This window comes from Sitophilus oryzae, unplaced genomic scaffold, assembly GCF_002938485.1.
Source record: "Sitophilus oryzae breed Bouriz unplaced genomic scaffold, Soryzae_2.0 scaffold_888_pilon_pilon, whole genome shotgun sequence".
Lineage (NCBI taxonomy): Eukaryota > Metazoa > Arthropoda > Insecta > Coleoptera > Curculionidae > Sitophilus > Sitophilus oryzae.
In genome coordinates, this window is record NW_022147514.1 from 477,843 (window position 1) to 495,624 (window position 17,782).

The window sequence follows — 17,782 nt, forward strand, 5'->3', positions numbered from 1 at the left end:
TGTCAATCCTGGTTTGTCAATTGTCAAATCGTTATTTTTCTCACTATACCGGGTGTTTTTCAAAAGTGAATCTTTTTTATTTTTATCAGATAAAAAGAGGAGATTTGGTTTATCAAGATTAATTGACGTATTCAATTAGTTTCAGTTAGTTCCTGTTTCACCGGAAATTACTAAAAATTTGGATTTTTAAATGGTACCTTCGATATATTTTTAGTTTATGCGATAAAAAATCACATTCTGAATAGAATGACAAAGGAAATGTCAACTTTTGACATTTTCGCTTAAAAAAAATAGTATTTTAAATTACAATATAGAATGCCATGACCGTGTTAAAACCACTAATTTTTAATCAAGAAGCATTAATTATTATTTTTAATCATTTAAAAAAATAGATTTGATCTTCTAATGTTTTGCGTGACATTTTCTGGTCGTATTATAGCCCAAATCGTATTTTTAATCATAACTTATTTTTTTTAATGAAACGAGGGTGGCTCATTAGCATATTTGGAAAAAACATTTTTTATGAATAATTATGTAAGAAATAGTCATGACTGAGTTCAGTCGAGCATAAAATTAGTGCCATCTAATGTTGAATGTGCAAAGCACTTACTGCAGAACAAAATGTCAAATGAAGACTACACGAGAAAAACCAGCTTTGTCGATTTTAACTGGATCAGAGAAAAAAAAATAATTACGCGTCGACTACTCTGTTTATTCCCTTGTACGGCAAAAAAGCAAGGGGGGCTATTTCCGGGACTCTGGGACTAAACGTATTATGGCTTTCTTTGATGGTGCCTCGATAACGGAAACATTTGCTTATAAAGTTGTGTCGCTATCTTAATTTCCAGAGATGAATCCACCACATATGTATAGACATTTTTTATTTTAATTTTTATGAAAATGTGACATATCTGGTTTTTCCCGTGTAGTCTTCAAATAGTAGAAATTTGAAAAGAACTAGAAGATAAATTGGGGAAGGTATATTTGTTATAGAAATTATTTTTATAGCTTTATAGGAAAACTTTATAACTTTTAAACAGCCTCTACACCATCCCCGAAATAATTTACGAAATATTTTTAGAAATATTTCGTGAAACATGTCACGAAACATTTCTGGAAATACTTTCAGAACTAAACTCAAATATAGGCCCGTGTTATAAAAATTAGTTCCCACATTTCCTGAAATTGATCGAGGCGCGCGGTGATTTCTTTTTTGTTTTTTATTGTTAACCCAGATTAAGAATAAAAAACAAACAACTAATCACGTATACTCATATATTTATCGTACTATTTTGTCAAATACCACGAAGCAATCAAGGTCAAACGTTGTGTGGCTTCAGAAAAATAAGTAAACATGAATTATTATGGTTAATTAATTATGGCCGCATAAACAAACATAACATATACAATTTTATATACTAATTCATTATAATAAAATTAAATAATAAACATACTGTAATTATATTCCTGCAGATTTAACTTTTGACCAAAAATTGGTCTTAATATTCATATTTTAACGCCCTCTACACGTTTCAGGACAAGTTTTGTGATCGTAAATATCTACTCTACATATTATAAACGCGTGTTCAAATATTAATTTTGTGGAATATATATCAACATAAATGAGATGTAATTAACGAAATATCATCGTAACAACAGCTATTTTAGAAACGTCTAGGTTTACTTATTTCACTGAGATTTATGAAAAAATCCTTTGCCTCGGGTACAGATACCGCCACGAGGCAACAGGAAACGCCAAAAAAAATCCCCCACGCCCTCCTCACGAGTGGTTTTCAGGCGCTTTTAAGAATCGAAAGTAGGTCGAGGCAACTGGAAATAAATCGAAATGCGACAAAGTTGGGCGACGAAATGCGACCTTGATCTGTTTCGAAGAGTTCTCCGCATAGTGTAGAGGCTGTTTTACAGTTATTTTTAGCCGACCAAACCAATAGGTATAGTAGGCAAAAAAAAAGTTTTTTTTAATTTCACTCAAAATGAGTTACTTGGGTCATAAATGACCTAAATACAAAATAGTTTCATGGTGTCTGTCTGTCTGTCCGTCCGTCTGTCCGTCTGTAACACGATAACTCAAAAACCGCTGAACCGATCTTAACCAAATTTGGTACAAAAATACTATGGCACCCGAGAATCTGGCTATTAGTTTTCGGTGGGGGTGGTGGGTTGGTAAGGGGGTATGGGAAGGGGTTAAAAATTTTAAAAAATCGTAACTCCAAAATTACAGTAGCTAGCGAAACGCGGTTTTCAAATTAAGATTAGGAATAATATTTGCAACAAAATTTGTAATAACATCAAAATCAGTCAGTCGCAGTTTTCGAGATATTAACATATTTTAGTATGGGCGGTTAAACGTGCCTCCCGGCGCCAATTTTTCGATTTATTATTAAGTTTTTAAACAAGTGAATTTTTTTTATTAAAAATATTTTAACTCACCTTCTTCCGGTTTTCTTCACCTCTCCATCCCTGCTAACTCGAGGCGGCCGCCCCCGCTTCCTCACCGAATCCCCCTCCCCGCCTTCCGTTTTAATCTTCCTCGGTCTTCCGCGCCCCTTAGGCTTGGGCGCCGAAAGCGACGATTCCCCACTGGGCGTACTCTTGGAGCCGCTGGTCGATTGTATGGGCGTTCGGACATCAGAATCCGACTCGACGAGATCGACTCTGGTCGGCAAAGGCAACGTTTTGGGGGTCAGGCTGGACCCCGATTTGGCACTGGTAGCAAATGGAATATCACTGTCCGAATCGCTCTGGGAGCCGACCGACTTGGTGCGAGGACTGGGACGTACGACTGGTTTGGGGGCGACCTTGGCGGGACAACTCCGTTCCTGAGGACGATCGGAGTCGCTGTCTTCGCTTTCGCTGAGACGAGATCGGGATGACGGGGGTCGGACGTAGGGCCGTTGCCTTTTATGCCTTTGTCTAAAAAAAAGAATAAAAAAAATCGGTTTAATAATAATAATGATTATTAAGTTCTTCTAATAATGATGTTCTGTGATGTGGAACAGTAAGTTTGCCTTGGTCTCTTTGATCTACAGAATGAGCATTAGTTCTAAATTGAAATTTATTATATACAGGGTGGCGGGTGGCGCACCTCATTCGACTCGGTCGATTATACGAAAACGGAAAATGCAGAAAGAAAATATTTTATGGGTATATGTGGAGAGGCAATGTGCACAATTTAAATTATTTTGAAATATACAGGGTGTTTCAGGACTAAGATCCATACCAAAGCTATATTTTTTCTTATGGAACACCCGGTATTTTATTTCATTTTTGGATTCTTGTGCCCCCAAAAAGGTATTTATTATAAGGGTTAAATATGTTTAAAATCTTTGAGTTTTGAGATATTTAAAGATATTTAAATATGCATGCTACAATAGAATAGATTATCAACACCCTGTACATTACTTTTCAGAATTAATTCTTGTGCTGAGTTTAAGGATAGACAAATAAACTTTACTGAAAAATTTTATTGCTTCCTTAAATTTATACAGGAGTACCAAAAATTGCTGATCTACATATATTAAATATTTATTTTACAAAAAAAAATGTTATTTCAAATGCAACACCCCGTATTTTTGAAAATAAATCGAAACTGATTTAAATGCCCTTTCAAACTATAATAGGGTTTTCTATATCTGTCTAGCTCAGATTTTGAATAAAAAGCGATTTTTCAATAAAATGCCAATCAAGGTGGCTGGTGTCGCCATGGCAATTTTCTAGTGAGAGTTAGTAACTATTTTCAAAATCGACATTAGTTTATGGACATTATTATTTAGATTCATAGTTTAATAAGTAAATATTCATTATTTTACCAGGAAAAATAAAACTGTATCTGCTGGCGGAACGAATGGATATGTTACTAATAATTTCATTTTGTGAGTAAAATTACTTCTTGGTCCCAAGGGCTTATGCTCAAGGGAATCAGCCCTCGTGGTTGCCGTTTTATTGAAAAATTGCTCTTTATTCAAAATCTGAGCTAGATAAGTATAGGAAACGCTAATATAGTTTGAAAGAGCATTTGAATCTGCTTCGATTCACTTTTAAAAATACAGGGTATTGAATTTGAAATAACGAAGTTTTTATGTAAAATAAATATTTAAAATAGAACAGCAATTTTTGATACCGCTGTATACATTAAAATTAAACGAAGCAATCCAATTTTTTCAGAAAAGTTTATTTCTCTGGCTTAAAAGTCAGCACTAGAATTAATTCTGTAAAGCAATGTACAGGGTGTTGGCAATTTTTTTTATGATAGCATGCATATTTAAATATCTCAAAAAACAAAGCTTGTAAACATATTTAACCTTTATAATAAATACCTTATTTTGTATCCAAGGCAGGGATCGAAAATATCATGATATTTATATAAATATCATATCACATGATATATCTCTGTCAATCATTTTGGACCACTTTGTATAAAATTTATATTAATTAATTTAATTTTGAAGATTGCTTCCCTACGTATAATAAATTTAGTGACATAGAAAATCAACTCCTTTTGTGTTGTTACTCGAGATACAACTATAAACTAAATAACAAAAGAAATATGTCAAAGACGGCTGGGGAATGACATACGATGATAACTTTGGCGAGGTCAAGGAACAGATGTCATTTACTTCGCTCGTAGGTACCCTTTATTTTTTAATGCTGCCAGTTGACCCTAAGAAGGTTGTATTTAATTTTTATATTGAGTAAAAATGATTTTTAAAAGGACTTTATTCGTTATCGTTATTTTTAAATGGTGTAGTTTAAAATTCGAGAAAACCATATTTTTTTAAAAATATATTTGTGCCGGGAAACGTATTATTCTTTTTTAATTTTTTTATTTCAATTCTTTTTAATTCGTGTTAATTTTTGACAAGTTTTATGTCAATTTTTAGTAAATGACGTCTTGAGATTGACCTCAACAAAATTATCGTCCATTGTCATACCCCAGCCATCTCTTACGCCGGTTTTTTTTTCGATCACACGGTATTATGTTACATAATTTGCTATTTTGCTGTGTCTTCAATTATTCAATTTAAGCCTAACCCTCTGCATAAAATCGGCTGATAAATAATTTCCAGAAATGTCTGAAAGTTAAACGTTAGTTTCAACAGATATGTCCCTATACTCTAGACTTCCAAATAAATTAGTAAATAGATGACACGTGTATGACCTACATATTCAAACACGTGGTTCAAAATATATTTTTCTTGTGGTCACTTTTATTGGATAAACAAGAACATGTATGTGTTTTGGTACGTAAACATATACAGGGTGGTCCGAACTGTATTCCGGAAACGTCGGCAGCATATTCTGCAGATAAAATAAGTAAAAAAGTTCGTATAAATGTATGTCCTAAAATACTTAGTTTTGGAGATACAGGGTGTAGAATGTAGAAGTTTAATTTTTATTGCGATTTTTTCCAAATAATTTCTAAAGTAACGTCAATATTTGGATGAAAATTGGTGGATGGGTGTTTTTTGACATGAGAAATTTGATTTTGATGTCAATATGATTCCCATTTTTAGGTGGCTCCGCCTACATGTGTTTTAACTGTTTTGAAGAGTAATAACTTTTCGTCGGTACCTGTATAAAACTACTGAGTAAAAAAATGTACATTTACGACTTTTTTTACATAAAAAAGGTCTCTTGGTAAAAATCGCTACGAGTAATGGTTCTCGAGATATTTGGAATCGAAATTATCAATGCCTGTCATCATTGACATAAATTAAACATGTTGACCAAATAATTATTAGACTGAAATCATAAATTTGAAATCTTTTTGTGTCAAAAGTTCAAAAGAAACTGTTTAATCATCATTTTTTGGCAGAAAAACTTATGATTAATTTAAAAAAATAAAAATTTATTATTTCAGTCAAATAACTATATTCAAAGTGTGCTTATTATTTATCAATAATGACATGTATTGACTATTTCCATTCTAAATATCTTGAGAACGGTTGCTCGTAGCGATTTTTATCAAGAAATATTTTTTATGGAAAAAGTCATGGAAATGTATATTTTTTTAGTCAGTGGTTTTATACAGGTACGGTCGAAAAGTTATTACTCTTCAAAACAGTTAAAACACATGTAGGTGGCGCCCCCTACAAATAGGAGTAATTTTGACATCAAAATCAAATTTCTCGTGTCACAAAGCTCCCAGATACCAATTTTCATCCAAATATTGACGTTTCTTCAGAAATTATTTGGAAAAAATCGAAATAAAAATGAAACTTCTACATCCTGGGTCTCCGAAACCATGGTACAAAGAATACAAGGTATGATATTGCGCAGGTTGGTCGCTACGTCACAGGTGATAACAGGCGTTATTGGTCAGCACGCTCCGCGCGCCAGTTCAAATCGTCAAGATATTGTTATAAACCTGTTTTTTTGTTTATATACCGTCATTGAATTATCGCTAAGCAAGTTACTGTGGAGCAGTGCATAAGGAGTCGGGCTAGGAAGCGAGAGACCGGAGTTCGAATCTCGGCCGGAACATCACTTTTTATTTATTTTTTTAAATACTGTTGTATTCTATAGTTTATTTTTGTAGTATAAAAAAAAGAACTATTTATTCTGTTATTTTTTAATCTCCGTTATTAATATAAATTGATTGTTAGTACAATACCTCATTTAATATAAAATAATATTCTACTTTTGAAATGTATCGGGCCCTAATTGTACCTAAAAAGTAATATATTTTTAGTGATATACCATATTGTAAACTATTTAATATTTCAGTCACTTAAAAGTTAATTTGCATTGAATAATTGCCTACCATTAAAGGAAATTTGAGCTATATAACCCTTTGATGGGCATATTCTGGGTATGCAAATACTTCCTTTAAATTTTGGGTGTCGTTCAACCGATTTATTCTCAAAACCAGAAACATCTACATATAAAAAGAAGCACAGGTCACTAATTATAATAAACTTCACCCTTGGTATTACTTCCACTAATTATAATAAACTTCACCCTTGGAATTACTTCTATCACAATTACAATACGTTCATCTGCATTGGCATTTTCTACTTTTCGATGGGAAACAATAAACTTCCGAACATTTTTTAAATGATGTAACAATTCCTCTTGTGGTTACTTTTCCATAGATATCCTCATCTCTGTCCTCATGTCAATTCAGAGGCAATAAAAATGAAAATTATTTACCATAAACATCGCAAACTAAAAACCTAATAAACAATTTTATACCGAATATAGAAATAAATTTAGTATTTTTACCTATTATCGTCCAAATCCATGTTAATAGATAATTATTATTTTTAAATGTATTTTTGGAACTGCTGGTTTTAGTAATTATTAAATTAAACGAACTAAAAAGTCTTAAAAATAAACAATTCTTAAGCATAACCTCAAAAATGCAGATCTCTTGTCAACTTTCTTTATTTTTTATTTATTCATTATTTTCCTAGTGACGTCACAGGTGGTATGCGAGAACTGAACGAAATTGGAGCCGCTATCGATCATACCTTGTATTCTTTGTACCATGCTCCGAAACTAAGCATTTTAGGACATACATTTATACGAACTTTTTTACTTATTTTGATATGTAGAAAATGCTGCCGAAGTTTCCGGAATACAGTTCGGACCACACTGTATATAAATGACTCCACAACTCTATAATCTTATTATTCCATATTTCTAATATATCTTTTCTGATTACAATCAACGATGAGGAGTTCTATCATTAAATATTCAATCATTAAAGGTATGATTATTTTCTAATTGAAATTGAATTCCAGCCTGTATCTCCTATTTTTCGAAAAACTGACTTAGAAATATCTTAGTTAATATGTTTGACTTATTTTGATCCAAATAGGTAATTGTAATTACTTGTAATAACCCTTACTAATATTATAAACGCGAAAGTTTGTATGTATGGATGTTTCTTACTCTTTCACGTAAAAACTACTGAATGAATTTTAATGAAACTTTACAATAATATATTTTAATAACACATAGGCTATAATTTATAAAGATATTGTGTGAATTGTCCAAAACAGAACGATAGTCGCGGGAAAAAATAGTACTACATAAATTAGTATCATCGTGGTTATATTAATGGTAATATTAATACAAAATCATTTTATATGATAAAAGTAACAAACCTAGTCAACCTATTTGTTTTAAATATTGAAACTTATCTTCGTTATTAGATTAAAATGTCGTTTACAGAAAGCAGTACATTAAAATGTCTGGATTTAATTTTAAAACTTTACCATGCCAGTAAAACATCTAGTCGGCAACGTCCACGTCATATCCTATAAGACACTTAAGAAAGTTTAGAGTTACTACTAACTTTTAACATCTTATGGCTTATAAACTATTAATAGCGTACCTTTTTATCGTCTGACAAGAATCAGTATAAAACTAGAAATTCAAACTTCTGTCCTAAAAGATGTTTTACAAGGAATATTTTTTTTATTTCTCTAGTCTAAATTTTCGAAATTTTTAATAAGGTGGCGTTGATTAACTTCCAGGGGGAAAGGGTCCCATACAATCTACAAGTCTAGACGGGGCTTAAAAGATTCGAAAATTCTAGATAAACTTCAAGCTTCAGCTCACCTAATTTGCTCGGTGCGTTGATCGTCGCTGTCTGACAGACTGGTAATGGGTCCCTTGACAAGCGCGACCAGCTGCTGCGCCTCCGCCACTGTCCTGTCCAGTTGCGCAGAGTCGCTGCTGCGTTCATCCGAATCGCTACCGCAATCCGCGGGCCGCTTTCGCGAGTCCGGGCTGACCCTCTGGACCGCACCGGTTTTGGTGGGCGAGGCGGTCTCGTTCTGGCTATTGACGAAACTGGCCAGGTTCCAGCGCGTGGTGCGGTTCTCCTGCTCGTCGTTGCCATGGGGCGACTGAGGGGCGGGGCCGGGCGGCTCAGGACGCGGCGGCGGAGGTGGTTGGACTGTCGAAGAGGCTGGACCTGCCTGCGACTGCAAAAATAATGAATAAATAAAATATAATATACAGGGTGGTCCCAAGTGTATTCCGGAAACTTCAGCAGCATATTAACACAAAAATAAGTAAAAAAGTTCGTAGAAATTTGATTTTGACGTCAATATGATTCTTACTTGTAGAGGGCGCCACCTACATATTTTTTAAATGGTTTGAAGAGTAGGTATAGTAAACGCCACGAATGTTTGGGATTGATTCATCGGTCGCTACCATGTGAACTAATCTGTTCAAGGTCACATAAAATTTAATTCCAGTGCCGTGGTGTTTCAGGTTATATAATAATCAATATATAATCTGTTGTTTATGTTTTTGAGCATGAAATTTTAAATTTATTATTATTGATGAATATTACAAAAATATTTATTAGTAACAAATTACTTAAAAAAGGATTCCAGCAAACTGTCAATGTCTTGTTAAAACATATATTTGGTTATAAATATAAACTGGAATGCCCCATTGGTCGCACTGCAAGCACACCAATGGACTGACGCCCAAAAACGAATCCATTAAAGAAACGCGATATAGTATCGTCTTTGTCAATCACGCTAACATTTTAGAATAAATAGGAGGAGCGCAGGCAGATGATTAGAGCGGGCCTTTAAAAACCTACGTCTGCGGTAAAAATTTACGTTTTTAATGTAAAAATGATAGCGCGCGTGTCGATTCTAACTTCATCAAGCGATGAATCACTCCCAAACATTCGTGGCGTTTACTGTAATAACATTTTGTCCGTACCTTTATAAAACTACTGAGTAAAAAAATATACATTTACGGCATTTTTTACGTAAAAAAGGTCTCGGTAAAAATCGCTAGGAGTAATGGTTCTCGAGATATTTGGAATCGAAATTATCAATACCTCTCATCGTTGACATGTATTAAACACTAAACACGTTGACTAAATAGTTATTAGACTGAAATCATAAATTTCAAATGTTTTTGTGCCAAAAGTTCAACAACTATTTTCTCATTATTTTTTCAAAGAAAAATTTATGATTAATTAAAAAAAAAATAAAAAGTTCCCAAATTAATCGTTTCAGTCAAATAACTATCTACTCAATTTGTTCATTTTTTGTCAATAATGACATGTAGTGACCACACATGTCATGTGTTTCCACTCTAAATATTTTGAGAACAGTTGCTCGTAGAGATTTTTACCAAGAGACATTTTTTACGTAAGAAATTACGGAAATGTATATTTTTTCACTCAGTAGTTTTATATAGGTACAGACAAAAAGTTATTACTCTTCAAAATAGTTAAAACAGATATTAGAGGGCGCCCTCTACGAATAGGAGTCATATTGACATCAAAATTAAATTTGTCATGCCAAAAAACTCCCAGACGTCAATTTTCATCCAAATATTTACGTTAATTCAGAAATTATTTGAAAAAAATGTATCTCCGAAACTAGGCATTTTAGCACATACATTTATACCAGGTTTTTTACTTATTTTTATCTGCAGAATATACTACCGAAGTTTCCGGAATACACTTCGGACCACCCTGGAGAAGTATTATTAGTATTAACATTTTCGAGATAATAGTTCGCTAGTGCATCAACACCACCAATTGGCATGTTGGTACGCAATAGGCTGTATACAAGGAATAAACATAATGGTGTACCTGCGACGTCACTCGCTCCTCTGCCGAGTCCTCGCTGCTCGATTCGCTGTCCGACTCGGCCGAGTCTGAGCCCGAGTCGCTGCTGCTGGAGGGCGGCGTTCGCGGCTGTGGCGGAACTTGCTGGTCGCCGCTGGAGAACGAGGGCACCCGCTCGGAATGCCGAGACTGGTGCGGTGCTGGCGTTTGGTGAATGGGCGACAGCATTCTACAACAAATAATAAACATATTAATAACAATTTTAAATGAGAGAACAATCAATGTTTAGTCTCTAGTAATGATGTAACGAATGTAACTGCATTAGTGTATAAAAAAAAATATTTGTTGTGTTAGGTCATGAAAACCATATACAGGATGTTCCAATATTCCGTAGACAGAACTACTACGTATTTTTGAAATAAAAATATGTTCATTGGACACAATTTACCTCTATCCATTAGCAGACATAAAACTTAAAAAAAATAAACATATTTTTTCAGATATTTTAAGAACCGTAATTCCAATTTATATGAGATTTTTTTTTGAATGAGAATCATTTTTGAGAATGAAATTTGACTTTGACAAAAGTCTATCATTTTTTTTACAACAGTAGTTTTTCAGACGTGTATTTCTAATAGAATTTATGACAATTTTTACAATAACTTAGCATTATAAATAGTACATTGCGGAAACTTTAATAATGGTGTTATTATTTTTAATGTAATGCAAAGATATTTTTGATAAAAATATTTTTTTATTGTGAATTTTGAGAAACTCCTCATGGCTTTCCAAAACTTTGTTAAAAAGTATATATTCAAATCAAACTATATTAGTTATTTCACCTTTTGGAAACCCAAGACTGCCTTTAGTAAGGTTTTTTATAAGTGTATTTTGTTCAATATCAGTGTTGTCTGAAAATGTTAAATTATTCTTGCATGTATCGCATTTAATTTCCTTTAAGATAATATAACAGCAATATCCTCCTAAATAAACAATAACAGACCTTTCTTCTTTCACACTTTCGATATCTTGTTCAGAAATAGTCATGTAGATGTTAAACCAATCTGATTCGATGGTACTTGTATCGCGTGGTATTTTGGTATTTCTTTAGACAAGGTATTGTCATCATAAAATCATAAAAAGTATCGATTTTTATAGAACTAAAACAACTAGATTTTAAGGACATTAATGACTGAATCCTAAGTTTCTTTTCGCCTGCATATAAATGTCGAACACAAATATTGTACTCCCAGCTAAGTTAATAACTTTAATATTGAACACAGATAAAAGTTATAAATTTATTATTTTCATCGCATTTTAAAACTTCGAAATATATCTACTGAGTGAAAAAAAATCCACAATTTGAACTTTTATCGGGTGATTATCAACGCTGCTAAATAGAGTTACGCCTCCAGTTGGTGACGTCACGAGATTTTTACGTCACAGCTGTCCAGCCTTGTTATTACGGTGGTTACGAAACTACCCCCACTCCTAAATAAATTTTAGTATAAACATTTTCCAACTCGACCGACAACTGATTTTTTTGTAAAACAATTCTTTTAGTATTTACTACATTTTTTGGTTCTTAAAAAAACGCTGCCGCGCCTCCTTTTTGAGAAAAAAAAACTTATGAAGCTGAATTCCAAAAAAATTATTTTTGCCACATCAAGTTATGGAGGCGCATAAAATCTCTTATGTTCTAATAATCTAGTTGGTGAAAATATGGAATTTTATGTTAGTATCTTAAATTATATCTGACAATAAGCTTCATTAGAAAGCTTAAAAAAATAATAAATTTTAAATTAATTAACGTTCGTGTTTGTTTTTGATTGATACCCTCTAAGAGACAAATGAGGCATTTTTCTATAAAGGAAAATTATTTTCAATTGACTCATTTTTGATTAAAAAAATACGTAGTTGTTCTATGTCCATGAAATATTCGAACTCCCTGTATATTTTGCAGGTCTGCTTTGGAAAAATAAATTCTCCAATTTTTTTTTGTCAAAAAGTATGCGATGTGGCGTTTTCTTTACAAGAGACAAAAAATGTAGTAAATACTAGGGGGGACCATTTTACTAAAAGAAAATCTGTCGTCGGTAAAGTTGGAAAATATTTATACTAAAATATATGTAAAGATGGGGGTCGTTTTCACCCTTCCCGTAATTTTTCTGAAAGTCAAATGTTAAAGCACTTAGCAATACAAAAATCGGAACAACGGTTCTTAAAATATCTGAAAAAATGTGTTATTTTTTTGAAGTTGCCCTCTAGCGAATAAACGATGTACTTTTGTATAGAAGTAAATTATGTCCAATAAACTTATTTTGATTCCAAATTATTTAGTAGTTTTATGTCCACGGAATATTGGGACACCCTGTATATAATTCATCAGTTCATATAAAACTCACTTTATATTAAAGCAAATAATCCAATAAAACTTGCGGTTTAAGGCGGGTCGACATAGGTGTACTTGGACGAAGTACACTTGGATGCTGCCATGTAACTGTACTTATAATAATAATGCTGCGAGCGTCTCACTTGTACGCTGCTTGTATTGTATTAACTGTTTTAACCAAGTCAAATTGGAAGCTGCCCACTTGGATGTTATGAAGCCTTCCAACTCGACTTGGATAATACAGTTGATACAACAGATCTTCAAATAATTTTCTTCGCGAAAAAACCTCATAGGCGTTTTTCTGGGGTTGAACTATTAACTACGAGTTAAAATACTTGAACTTATTTCTGGGACACCGTGTATACCTAGTACAATATTTAAATATTAAAATCGCAATGGCAGGTTACAGTAGCAGTGATTTAAAAATCGTAATCGCAGTTTCAATTGCGATTGGAGAATCGCAGTTTTGCTCATCTCTAAAAAATACTGTTAAAAGTGGGACAAAACAAAATGCTAACACTGTAAATGATATCGTTGTCACCCGGCATTCTATACTGTTTCTTGCGAGGCTGAAAAAGTTTCGTAGGCAATGAATAGAATTGCTTTTGCTTTACCGATCCGTTTTAAGAATATTATGATATTCAAGATATATTAAAATTTTGGTAATTAATCTGTTTACTTTTGTTGTATTTACGATTTAGTAAATACAGTAGATATTTAAAAAAAGAATTTAATTAAATGCAACAACAATATCAAATTAAATGTAGGTTAACTGAAGGCATTTTATAAAAATATAAAATATATAGAATTATACAGGGTGTCCCCCAAAAAAATTACACATCCGTTGTGTTTTTTCTAATGGAAAACACCCTAATTGATTTTCGGATTCTAGGAAAAAAATAAAGGTGAGTTTTATTAAAGAAGCATATACCTAAAATCTAAGGATTTTGACATATTTCACATTTTGTGAAAATAAAGAGTAAATTTTAAATTTCGATTTCGAAACAGCTACCTAAATTTTAGTTGACCTTGTATAGCCTAATATTTAATTAGAGTAACCATTGTATGTTAAACCAAATTGAAATTTGACCCGGGGCCATACAGGGTGAGACAAAATTAATATTGAACATTAGTCAGTTTCAAAAGCAAGTTACTCCTTTATTTCAAATGGAATACCCAGTATATTTTTCCGGTGTTCAATGGGGAATTTATATATCTTCAAAATATTATTAAGGTTGCCTACCCCTCAGACAAAGATTTTCCCAGATATTTTAATTTTTACGATTTTGCCTTAGTAAATCTTTATTATTTGAAAAAAACTAGGTGGCTGTGTGATATACCTTTTGTTAATTTAACAAAAATTAAAGATTGTAGAGTAAAATACTTAGGGGTAATAAAAAGATACACGTCTAAAACATATTTTAATTATTACAGAATTAAAACTGGATATAAACCTATAATTATGCGAGAAAAATTAGCTAGATGAAATCAAATGCTCAAAATGCTTCTTTTCCTATTAACTGCATAAAATGATTGTCTTTTCAAAAGGATCTTTTCATTTTAAAAGGCATATGTGTAGTTTTACCTCGAAAAGCAGCTACAATAATTTGTTTCATGTTGTCGACACTACTTGGTCGAGTTTAGTAAATACTGTCTTTAACATATCCCCGTAAAAAAAACAGACTAGATAAAATCAGGAGCATTTATTATTCTATCTTATGTAGATGTAGGATAAGTTCGCATTTTTTGCAAATTTCTGAGAATTTTTTTTGTTTTAACTGACACAAAATGATAACTAGTTGTTAAAGTTGGACCAATTAGACAGCTATGTTGAAGTAACGCCAGACACACTAGATTTTATCAAATAATAAAGATCTACTCAGATCAAATCATGTAAATGAAAATATATAGAAACCTTAATAGTATTTTGAAGAGACATGAATTCTCCATTGAATATCGGAATAATATACTGGGTGTTCTATTTAAAATTAAGAGAGTAACATGCTTTTAATGGTGACCAATGTTCAATATTAATTTTGTCTCACCTGTATAACTTTTTGGATCAAGTTTTAATTTGATTTAAAGTGCAATAGTTAATTTAACTACATATTAGGCTATACCGGGTAAATTCCAATTTAGGTAGCTTTTATTGTAATTTAAAAAATTGTTCTTTATTTCTAGAAAATGTTAAATATGTCAAAAACCTTACATTTTAATCATATACTTCTCTGATAAAACTCACCTTTATTTTTCTCCGAGGATCCGAAAATCAATTAATATACAGAGTGTTCCATTACAAAAAAAACAACTTTGATATGTAACTTTTTTTGGAGACACCCTGTAGAACTCTCTATATTTTTAAAAAGTGCTCTGAATTAACCTATATATGCTCACAAAATCTCATTTCAATACAAACTCTCATTCTCCTTGGAGTCTCCGCGGCGTATGGGAGGCGTCACCGTGTATATAGAACAAAACGGCTCTTGTCGAATTTTTATTAAAAAATGTAAAATAAAGCCTGGTACAAATAAAGCCTGGTATTAAGGAGAAATAAATATTCAGCGATTAGAATCGTTTTCGAAGCTACATCGTCGTTCGCTGAAATGAAAAAAACAACTAATAAAAAGATTGTACACGACCTTAACACAAATCCGAAGTGAAAAGGTCGAGCGACAAGCTTGAAACGCGACGCTCGCATTGGACCGGAAACTTCCTGGTTGATTGTTGCGAAGAAAAGAATCTAACGTGCTAGCTATTCTATTTACCATCGAACTCAATATTTCCAACAACGCAGAATATAAATCTAAATCAGATTTTCAACAAATTCATAAACAAATTTTATACCACAGAGTTTTATTACATTCCTTGAAAATGTTTGCTTTGTCTTTTGAACATTTCTTAAAAAAAAACAATTTATGGGATTTCAATTAAGTTTTAATGTGTATATTTGATATCAATTAAACTTTTAGTTACGCAATAGGGGGTGCGATTATTGAATTCATTGTTGCCAACCATGGACATATTCGGAGCCGGACTAACTAACTGGAATTTAATGGTGGGTTCATACAGCCAAATAAAATAAAATAAGAATAAAATAAAATAAAATAAGAAAGTTGGTTATATGGGATACCGTACATGCGTTCATACAGCCAAATAAAATAACAAATAAAATAAGAAGTCTTTATCTTTTAACTTCTTGTTTTATTTTATGTGAAAACGGCTTTGCGCACGCTTAATTCTAACCTACAAATATTTTCAGTTTGATTTAATTTATTTTATAATTTCACATAAGTAAAATGTATAATATAGTAGGCAACGAATAAATAAATATACTATAAATAGTAAAATTACTATAAACAATCGTAAAAGTTAACTTTTATCCAGCCTCATCGTACTGCGCATGAGCAAATATATATTTCTTATTTTATTTTATTTGACTGTATGAACGCACACAAATAAGAATTCCTTATTTCTTATTTTATTTTATTCTTATTTTATTTTATTTGGCTGTATGAACCCACCATAAATTTCGCTCTGGAGATTCAGGTGGTAGCTCTGATCCTGAAGGTAAAAAATGTTAAGTTGCCACATTTATTTATTTATTTCCTGACATTGTCATTTGTTTTGACACTTTAGTTTTGTATTACGAGTTTTTGGTTTAAATAAATAGTGTTGTGATACTTAAAAACTTAAAAATGTTCACTAGCAGACTTTGCAGTCGAACATTGTTCTTTTTAGAACCTCTTTTAGTGCGAAGTGGGTACAAGATAGCTTTAAACCCATAAAAAACTCATCGCAACTTTATTAAACTATTTTGAACGGAAAAGCGCTAATAATGGCCCTTTATATCCATTACCTATGTGAGTTTTGTTGATATAAATAATAACTGTTTATACAGGGTCCGGCAATAGCGCGTCGGGCATCTGTAGCTCCTAGAATAATTTTGTTTGAGAATTTAAGTGCAAACCCTAGCCAGGATGTACCGGGATTCTTTCAGGAAAATATTTTAACTTCTATAGGGTGGTTCAAAAAAGTGTGAGTGGACCTAGATGATTGTTTTAAAAGGGAACACCCTGTATATTTTTGCATTTTTGGCTTTCTTTCCGATCACTTTACATAACCCTAAGATATGAATAAATACATTTCGATAGTTTCAGAGATATTAAAAAATAAATCAAAAATATATATTTTTCAGCCCTTCTTAAAAAAATTATTAAAAATACAAGAACTGTTTTGAAATGAAAACTATATTAGGTATTTACTTTAGATAGTCTGTACTTACTTTGCTATAAATCTGAATATGGTAAATTATACAGGATGTTCAAAATTCTACGCCAAACTTTCTAAAATATAAAATAATTTTTCTTCGTTTTTTTAAATGGAACAGCCTGTATATTATTTTTTCAATAGACGGAGAATTAAAAAATGAACATTTTTTGTGTTTACAGTATTTCAAAATTTTATCGGTTTCGCAGATATTTGCGGTTTTATATTTCATATGGCATTTTCTACAGTAAATTTTTATCAAAGCCACCCAATGATTTTTCTCTCGTATTTTACCATTGAAAGCGCCATATGAAATAATACTGCGTGTATCTGCGAAACCGTTAAGAATTTTGAAATACTCTAAATACAAAAAATGTTCATTTTTAACTTTTTACTCTCCATCTAATAAAAAAATAATATACAGGGTGTTCCGTTTAAAAAAACGAAGAAAAATTATTTTATATTTTAGAAAGTTTGGCGTAGAATTTTGAACATCCTGTATAATTTACGATATTCATATTTATAGCAAAGTAAGTACAGACTATCTA

At 32.1% G+C, this 17,782-nt stretch overlaps 1 protein-coding gene across 3 annotated transcripts in view; it reads right to left on the reverse strand.

Annotated features, from left to right (window-relative positions):
• Positions 1 to 17,782, reverse strand: part of LOC115890583 (AF4/FMR2 family member 4-like) — a 298,633-nt gene that overhangs the window by 17,090 nt on the left and 263,761 nt on the right. For all 3 annotated transcript variants that reach the window (XM_030910855.1, XM_030910854.1, XM_030910856.1), the window contains exons 10-12: positions 10,601 to 10,805; positions 8,590 to 8,957; positions 2,452 to 2,934 (exon numbers count right to left, since the gene is read on the reverse strand). In XM_030910855.1, the coding sequence (XP_030766715.1) occupies positions 2,452 to 2,934; positions 8,590 to 8,957; positions 10,601 to 10,805 (1,056 nt within the window). The remainder of the gene's footprint in view (positions 1 to 2,451; positions 2,935 to 8,589; positions 8,958 to 10,600; positions 10,806 to 17,782) is intronic.